The sequence below is a fragment of the Eucalyptus grandis genome, unplaced genomic scaffold (genome assembly GCF_016545825.1).
Source record: "Eucalyptus grandis isolate ANBG69807.140 unplaced genomic scaffold, ASM1654582v1 tig00006378, whole genome shotgun sequence".
Taxonomy (NCBI): domain Eukaryota; kingdom Viridiplantae; phylum Streptophyta; class Magnoliopsida; order Myrtales; family Myrtaceae; genus Eucalyptus; species Eucalyptus grandis.
In genome coordinates, this window is record NW_024096439.1 from 59,632 (window position 1) to 69,084 (window position 9,453).

The 9,453-nt window shown below is 43.4% G+C and overlaps 1 protein-coding gene across 1 annotated transcript; it reads left to right on the top strand.

The window, feature by feature from the left end:
• The first annotated feature begins 1,547 nt into the window (after positions 1-1,547).
• On the top strand, positions 1,548-8,417 carry LOC104438720. Its single transcript, XM_039305796.1, is given in 10 exon segments — positions 1,548-2,090; positions 2,280-3,198; positions 3,289-3,872; positions 3,987-4,564; positions 5,021-6,438; positions 6,441-6,470; positions 6,473-8,170; positions 8,173-8,323; positions 8,325-8,350; positions 8,353-8,417. Coding segments are annotated over 10 exon segments (6,012 nt in total).
• The last annotated feature ends 1,036 nt before the right edge of the window (positions 8,418-9,453 follow it).

The window sequence follows — 9,453 nt, forward strand, 5'->3', positions numbered from 1 at the left end:
CAAATCATGGTGGGATCGTCTTGGCAATGATGGTCAAAGCTATGTGGAAAGTAGACTTGGTCGCCTTGTTCCCCTCCTTGACATCGATGTCCAAAGTGGCGTCATGCAAGCACTTGCTCATTTCTGGTGCCCCCAAACATCAACATTCATATTTGGTAAGCACGAGTTGACTCCGACTCTGGAAGAATATAGCATTGCCATAGGAAAACCTTTGGAATTGGAATTAATAAGCCCACCCCTTGGATTAGAGCCTGAATCAATTTTGTCTGACTTCCTTAGGATGGATAAGAATCAAATAAAAAGAGTGTTAAAAGATAATTGTCATGCATGTCCTTTCTCCTTCTGGATCGAGTTTTGTTAATGCGACACTCTTTTAAAAAGTAAGATTTTCCTTCTAGCCTTCTTCGGGTTTATTGTTTTCCTCTTCGTAAAGGCGCCATTAATCCTTCTGTCACATGGGTGGTCAAACAAGTATGTGCCGGAATTAGTTTTGTCAACACCATTCTAGCTGAAACATTCTTGTCACTCACTCGATTTAAGGAAAATGAAGATAAAACTTTTCGTGCGCCAATTGAGCTTTTACAAATCTGGTTCTTTTCTCATATGAGTAGGATCGATATTCGCATGAAAATTATTAATCTCACTGATTCCCATCATCCCATCGAGGTATTCAAAAATCATCAAGATCGAACTCCAAATCTTTCTTTCTCAAAATGGGTCAAATTATTGAAAAATCCGAATACCAAGATTTTCCTATGGCATGCTAAATGGTTCCAAGTCTCCAAGGCACGTCTCTCTCATGGCGATAATGAGCCGATCCCGCTATTGGGGATTACTGGTGCCACTTTCTACTATCCACTTCGAGTGGCTCGTTAATATTGAGTTGTGCAAGATCTACCGCCTCCTCTTAAGCTAGGTTTGTTCTAAGTCTGATTCACTACCAAGGATGGTGATCACAAAGAAGAGCTTCGCTGTATCGAACAAGCTTTGCTCGCATGTCACGAACAAAAGTTGAGCTTGTTTAAAGATGAGCTTGAGGGGAAGGAAAAGATTTACTATGCCACGGCTCGGTACCACGGCTCGGTACATCCGTCAGCACAAGATCCCGACTGAGTTTCTCCCAAAAGTGCCAGATGTGACTGAAAAGCCCACTCGACAAGCAGAGCTTAATCGTCACAAAAGGAAGATTGAAGAACTTGAGAAGCAAGCCAAGAAGGACGCTAAGGAGAAGAGGCAATTACGTCGAGCGTTGGCTTCCCGATTGTTTATAGATCAGGCCAAATAAAGTGGCTTGAATCTATTTAGTCTTTTTACTTTAAGCTTAATATTTAGGAAGTTGAGTCTTTTACTTGATTAGTTGTTTTTTTGTTTAGGGCCTTTCGAGTTTTTACATTGTCAATGTCAAACAGTTTCATCAATAAAAGTAGTTAGACTTTCGTCATGGACCGGCATGTTTTATACGAAATGCTTATGTGTATTCATTTCTTCAAAATTAGGTGATAACGGATCCTCCACGATCGCCCATCATTACAAGATCAAGAGCAAAAATGGCCGACCAAATCGAAATGCGTGATCGTATGACCGCTGTGGAAAATCAACTCCAGCAGTTGCTCACCTCTATGCAACTTATGACAGATCAAATGCAATCCCTCCAAGTGCATCAGACTCTTGCACCCGCTATCCCCGAGATAGTAGTCCCAAAGCAGACGGACAAGGCCCACATGGGTGATGACGACATGCCTGAGCTGGAGGATGACCCACTGTTCGTCACAACCGAAAAGGCTAAGCCCGACAATGTCCCTAAGGCGGAGCAAGATGAACGCTTTGCCAAACTTGAAGAGAAACTGAAACAATTGCAAGAGTCGCATAATTCACTCCCATTCGACTTGTCAGTTTATGAGAAAGTCAAAGTGCCGAAGAAGTTTAAGATGCCGGAGTTCGAGAAATACGATGGCACTTCCTGCCCAAAAGCTCATTTGCAAATGTACCACGTACGCATGGCCCAATACGTCAAGAACGAGCCTCTCATGATCCAATCGTTTCATGCAAGCTTGACGGGGCCCGCACTCAACTGGTACATAATGAAGAATGTAAACCTTCTCGACACCTGGAGTGAAGTGGCTGATGCTTTCCTGAAACAATATAAGTTCAACATGGACATTGCACCTTCCCGAGAAGATCTTGAGCGGATGGAAAAGAAGAAAAGTGAGTCATTTAAGGAGTATGTTGTAAGGTGGCGAAACTTGGCAGCTCAAATCACTCCTGAGCCTACAAACAAGGAGTTGATGAAGTTGTTCGTCAAGACTCTCCCATATGAGTTCCGTAACCGGATGGCTAGCACATACGTTGAGAACTTCAACCAACTTATCCCAGTGGGTGAACAGATCGAGATGGGGCTAAGGGATGGATGGTTCAATGAACCAACTCTTCAGGGCAAAAGGTTCACCATGAAGAAAGATAAAGAACCAATCACTGAAGTCAATGTTGCATATGTGCAACCAGCTCCTAGTAAGCCTCCGATGGTTCGTGTCCCCGGGAATCAGCAAGATGGAGGCCGAGTGCCTGCACAGCGGCAATTCACCAAAAGGCAGTTCTCTCCTCTTCCTGGCCCTCTATCTCAGGTCTTACCGATACTCCGAAACAAGGGATTGATCTCCCACGAACCAAAGCGGCCCAATGCTGAAAAATTCTCCAACTATGACCCCTCCAAAAAATGTGAGTATCATATGGGAGAGGTCGGCCATTCAACTGATGAATGTTTGACCTTGAAACACAAGATCCAAAATTTGTTGGATACTAAGGCATTTTCTTTCCGTACCACCCAACCGAATGTCAAGGAGAATCCATTGCCGGAACATCAGGGAAACGTGAATGCAATCTTCGAGTTCAATGCTGGCAAAAAGATGAACTTGAAGGTCTCTGTCAAAGATATCTATAGCGGATTAGTTAGAGTTGGTTACTATCCGACAGATGAGAATCCTCCCTTGCCTACCATGAAGAAAAGGGTTCAAGAAATGGTTAAGGCTGGCATGATCATATATGCTGACCAAGCTGGAACAGTGTCAACCATCTCCGAAGTCGTCATTGATTGGGAGAAGGAATTTGCTAAGCTAGGTGCTGAAAAAAGTGAATCAGATCCATTGATCGAGGACATGCCCCCACTTGAGGACGCCTCCGACCATGAAGGATTGATAGAAAGTGCCTTCAGCGATGAAGAAATAATTATTGAGATGCCCTGACTATATGAGTACAAGGATAACAAAGCAGTCCCTTGGTCATATGAGCTAGATGTTGACCTGATTACAAGGTCTGGTCGGACCTATGCTCAAGCTAATGCCCAACCGGCAAAGCCAGTTACTGATGAAGAGGCTAAAGAATTTCTGGCTATAATCAAAGCAAGTGAGTATAATGTGGTTGACCAGTTGCGGAAATTGCCCGCTCAGATCTCCTTACTTGAACTCTTGCAAACATCTCCTACACATCAAAAGTCTCTAATGAAGGTTCTAAGCGAAGTTCGTGTACCAGAGACGATTGAGGTAGACAGGTTGGAGGAATTCGTAGGATCGATTCTTCTTAAGGATTTAATAGCCTTTTCTGATGAAGAATTCCCTCTTGAGGGGAGGGGACACACTAAGGCATTATATATATCCGTCAAGTGCAAGGCTTCCCATGTGGCTCGAGTACTCATTGATAATGGGTCTGCCTTGAATATCTGTCCATTGGCAACTCTTCACCGCCTGAAAATAGATCCTTCAAAAATAAGTGCTGCAAAGACCTCCGTCCGAGCTTTTGATGGTACGAGAAAGGAGGTGATAGGAGAGACCCACCTTGATCTGCAAATAGGGCCGGTGATGTTCAACGTCCTTTTCCAGGTGATGGACATTCCTACAGCATTCAATTTCCTATTAGGTCGTCCTTGGATTCATATCTGCTGAGCCGTGCCATCAAGTCTCCACCAAAGTGTGAAATTTGTTGTCAAAGGAAAGCTAGTCATTGTTCATGGCGAGGAGGATCATCGGATCTATCATGAGACGGCTATCCCCTATGTCGAGCCGGAACGTAGGGAGGAGTCGAGCTACCAATCGTTTGAGCTCGTATCCACTATTCATGCATCTCGAGGATCGACAGCACCCATCCCTGATGTGTCAAATGCAGCAGTTATGGTAGCAAGAGTGATGGTTGGAAATGGCTTTATTCCTGGCCATGGACTTGGTAGACAAGAACAGGGCATCCGGAATCCTATTGAAGCCCCTCGAAGGTTTCGTTCCGCCGGATTAGGGTACCATGGAAGAGGTGGAGGACATGAACAAGAGAGGAGAAACTCATTACTCCTCAATATCCGCGAGACATTCCCGGGCCCTGCTAGAATGATGCATGATGAGGGAGGAATGATCGACACCCGAGGTATCGTGCTCGATGGATGGAATAGCATGGACGACCCGACAACTTCAAGGACAGAGGATCCAGATGATGGGATGGAAGGGATCACGACTCTATTCGATGATCTCCTCATAGGTGCCATTGATGAAGAACCATCCGAGGAAATGGGTGCTAGCCCACAAGAGTAACACATTTACTTTTCCGCACTCCCCTGCGTGGGAATATTATCGTTTTTAGGACTTGATGTTTTCTAGGGTTTGCTTATCATATTTTGCGTATCGTTTGTCAGGGTGGATGTTTGCTAGGGTTTGATTGTCGTACTTTTCAATCCAATAAATGTAATTTTGGTTGATGAATATCAATTACAAGTTTTATTTTGAGGGCATGATGGGGTATACCAAACCAGCCCGTGGATGATATCCAACCGATGAAAGAAAAGAAAAATCCAAGGAGAATTCTGAGGCCTGGGCTTCATCATGCTTCCTCGTGTCAAAAAGTTTTTCCAAAATATTTTTGCCAAAATTCTTTAAATAAAATAAAAATTCGAAAAAAATCAATCAAAAAATTTGAAAAAAATAGAAAAGAAATTCATGCCTTTTAGCCCTGTTTGTCTTTTTGAACTATCCATTTTATGTTTCAGGAGCAGCCTTATGATAGGCAAAGAGGTGAAATTGGTCCAATCCAATGTCATGAGCGATGACGGTGATGACCTTGATGATCCAAATGGTGACTCCATTGGAATACAACAAAGTTGGGAGCAACATGAAAAACCCAAAGTTCTCACCTCTGAGCAAACCGTCACTATTAATCTGAGTGATGCCGAGGAGCCCAAAGAGATAAAGATTGGGGCAAATCTTCCCAAAGATGAGGCCGAGCACCTGACTCAATTGCTAAAAGAATATCAAGATATCTTTGCTTGGACATACGCTGATATGCCGGGTTTAGATCCGTCGATTGTGGAACATTGTTTGCCCACTAATCCAGACGTGCATCCCAAGAAGCAGAAGCTTCGGAGGACTAAACCAGAGCTCTCGAAGAAAATAGAAGAGGAAGTAATGAAACTTCTCAAAGTGGGATTCATCGAAGTCTCGCAATACCCTGAATGGGTGGCCAACATAGTACCGGTCATGAAGAAAGACGGTCGAGTCCGAGTGTGTGTTGATTACCGGGATTTGAACAAGGCCAGCCCAAAGGATGACTTCCCATTGCCACATATCGATGTTCTCGTGGATAGTACTGCCGGATTTGAATTATTCTCCTTCATGGATGGTTTTTCTGGCTACAACCAAATAAGAATGAAGGATGAAGATAAAGAGAAGACAGCATTTATCACCCCGTGGGGAACCTTTCATTATAAGGTCATGCCCTTCGGACTCAAAAATGCAGGGGCAACTTACCAGCGAGCCATGGTTACATTGTTCCATGACATGATGCATGAAGAAATTGAGGTGTATGTTGATGATATGATTGCAAAAACCCGACCTGGTAAAAGTCATGTTGAAACCCTCAAGAAATTATTTGATCGGCTTCGTGAATTCAAACTCCGTTTAAACCCTGCCAAGTGCGTGTTCGGGGCAGCATCAGGAAAATTACTTGGGTTTATGGTGAGTAGCAAAGGGATCGAAATTGACCCATCTAAAGCCAAAGCAATATGTGAGTTGCAACCTCCGTCGACAGTGAAGGAGGTCCGGAGTCTCCTAGGGAGACTGAATTACATTGCACGATTCATTTCCCAACTCTCGGAGACCGCTAAGCCATTCTTCAAACTCTTGAGGAAAAACGTACGAGTTGAGTGGAATGATGAATGTCGAGAGGCGTTTGATAAGCTGAAGCAATATTTGATGAATCCACCAGTTCTTGTCCCACCAATATCGGGGCATCCTTTGACTTTGTATCTCACAATCCATAGTGAGTCACTCGGCGCGATGTTAGCCCAGAAAAGTCCCGTGGATCAGAAGGAACGGGCCATTTATTACCTCAGTAAAAAGTTCACTGTCTCAGAGCTAAAATATTCTGATGCTGAAAAAACTTGTGCCGCGTTAGTATGGGTATTGCATAGGCGCGACAGTACACCTTGCATTACCAGACGTTTTCGTGATCGAGAACGATCCCATCAAGTATTTATTTAATCAACCAGCTTTGGTGGGTAAGCTAGCCAAATGGCAGGTCTTGATTTCGGAATTCGACGTGCAGTTCATGCCACAAAAATCAGTTAAAGGCCGAGCGATTGCTGATTTATTGGCTGAGAATCCTAGAACCTTCAATGATGATGATTGTCCCTCGGATGATCGTATTTTGGCCATAAATGAAGATGCATGGTCCATGTTCTTCGATGGAGCTGTGAACTTGTCCGGTTCTGGTACTGGGGCAGTACTGATATCCCCAGACGGACAACACCACCCAGTAGCCGCAAAATTAATATTCCCATGCACTAACAATATAGCTGAATACGAAGCTTGTATTCTCGGACTTCAGGCCGCAATTGAAATGGGAGTGGCCAAATTGAAGGTATATGGAGATTCTGCACTGATCATACTCCAGACTGTAGGTGAATGGAAGACCAGGGATGCCAAATTACTGCCGTATCATAAGTACCTCGAAGAATTGGTGAAGGAGTTCGATGAAATTTCATTTGACTATTTGGCTAGATCCCATAATCAGTTCGCCGATGCCTTGGCAACGTTGTCATCCATGTTGCAAGTTACCGATGGTTTAGAAGTTGAGCCTTTGAAAATTGAGGTTCTAGCCAAACCTTCTTATTGCATGGCTGTGAATGAAGAACTTGATGAGAAGCCGTGGTATTATGACATCATGAACTATATTCAAAAGCAGGAATTTCCAGAAGGGAGCACTCCAGCCGATAGAAAATACATAATGAAGATGGCCTCAAAGTTCTTTGTCAGTGGTAAGAATTTATACAAGAGATCTTATGATTCAATTCTATTGAGGTGCGTAGATGAAGCAGAAGCTACCCAAATCATGCAAGAGGTACATGAAGGAGTTTGTGGCCCACACATGAATGGGCACATGTTGGCCAAGAAGATCATGAGACTAGGTTACTATTGGCCTGCGCTGGAAAGTGACTGCATACAGCATGTTAGAAGTTGCCATCGTTGCCAAATTCATGGAGATAGAATAAATGTTCCTCCAACGGAGTTGCACCAACTATCTGAGCCATGGCCTTTTTCAATGTGGGGGATTGATGTGATCGGCCCAATAAATCCCAAAGCTTCAAATGGGCACCGATTCATATTGGTGGCAATAGATTATTTCTCAAAGTGGATTGAAGCCGCATCATATGCTAATGTCACGGCTCGAAACGTTGTGAAGTTTATTAAGCGTGACATAATCGCCCGTTATGGTGTCCCCGAAGCAATTGTCACTGACAATGGGACAAATCTGAATAACAAGTTTGTTGATGAGTTGTTCAGTAAGTTCAAAATCAAGCATTTGAATTCATCACCTTACCGCCCACAAATGAATGGAGCTGTTGAGGCAGCTAATAAGAACATCAAGAAGATCCTGGCTAAGACAGCCGAGAATTATCGAGATTGGCATGACAGGTTACCCTTTGCTCTAATGGCGTATCGGACATCGATCCGAACATCTACCGGGGCAACCCCTTTCTCCTTAGTTTATGGCATGGAGGCAGTCTTGCCTGTGGAAGTAGAAATCCCCTCTTTGAGAGTTTTATCCCAAGTGGAATTGTCCGAGGCAGAATGGACACAACAAAGGTTCGAGCAGTTGAACCTAATTGATGAGAAAAGGTTAAAAGCTCTTTGCCATGGTCGACGTATCAACAAAGAGTAGCCAAGTCTTTCAATCGGAAGGTACGGCCAAGACACTTCGAAGTGAATGATCTAGTTCTAAGAAAGGTGTTGCCGATTTTCCGATCCGGAGGCAAATTTGCTCCAAATTATAGAGGCCCGTATATGGTGAAGAGGGTACTCCGGAGGTGCTTTAATCCTTACGAAATGGATGGTCGTGAGTTTTCTAATCCCGTTAACTCGATCTTTGTGAAGAAGTACTACCCTTGAAAGAATTTGTTGTGAATTGAAGGTACTCATTTCTTCATTGAATTATGTGGGAATGGATTGAATGAAATGAGAAGTAGGCCCTGTTCCATACACATATTGAATTCATTTAATTCGGTATATCAGACGTGTTGACCTAGTGTCAGTTCAATTAAATAAAAAAGGAAACGCCCTGAGGACACCACCAGCGCCTTGGCCTGGTGGCACGGGGAATGAAAAGGTCCGAGAGCGACCAGGGTTCGATCCCTGGAAACGGCAACGAGTTTGCCAAAAAAAAAAAAAAAAAAAAAAAAAAAAAAATTTTACCAACCCTTTTCTTTCTTTTTTTTGAGCTGCAAACTCTTTGTGTTCAAAGCTGCTGAGTTCATGAAGTACTTGTGACATTTCAAAGGAGAATTTTGCATGATAGTTTTACCTGTTTAATTACCAATTTCACTGAGGATCGTCACCATCGATCAAGTTAATGAATGATGTGGGATGAATTGAACATGCTAAATGAGACATGTCAGGATGATGAAAGGCAAGCTTTATCCTATACACAGTCCCTTGCTCATATACTGGTGAGATGAGTGTAGGAAATTCCATGTCTATAAGGAAAAGAGTTTTCTCGCGAAAGATACGATGATCGAAATGATGAGAGGCGGTTCATTCTCTATCCCAAACACTACGTGAACATCCATTGTTTAAACCCTTTTGAGCCCACACACGTGAATAATTTTTAAATTACCCCTGTCAAGAACCACTCCACATTGGGGCAAACTGGAGGTAAGACGACATCAAGAGGTGAGGAAATTGATAGGAATATTCTTGCTCTCACTTGCATCAATCTTCAGGTATTGCTACTACATTGAATTCATACGGTAATTTAAGTGCCTTAGGATGATGAAGAGCAGTTCTTTCTCTATCCAACACACTTTATCCATTGCGTAAGCCCCTTGAGCCTGTAAATTCGCTTCATTTAAACCCAATTGGTGATCATCCCCCACACCGGGGCAAGGCAAACAACAAATGTTCAAGCAGCAGAATCCCGAGTGCTGAC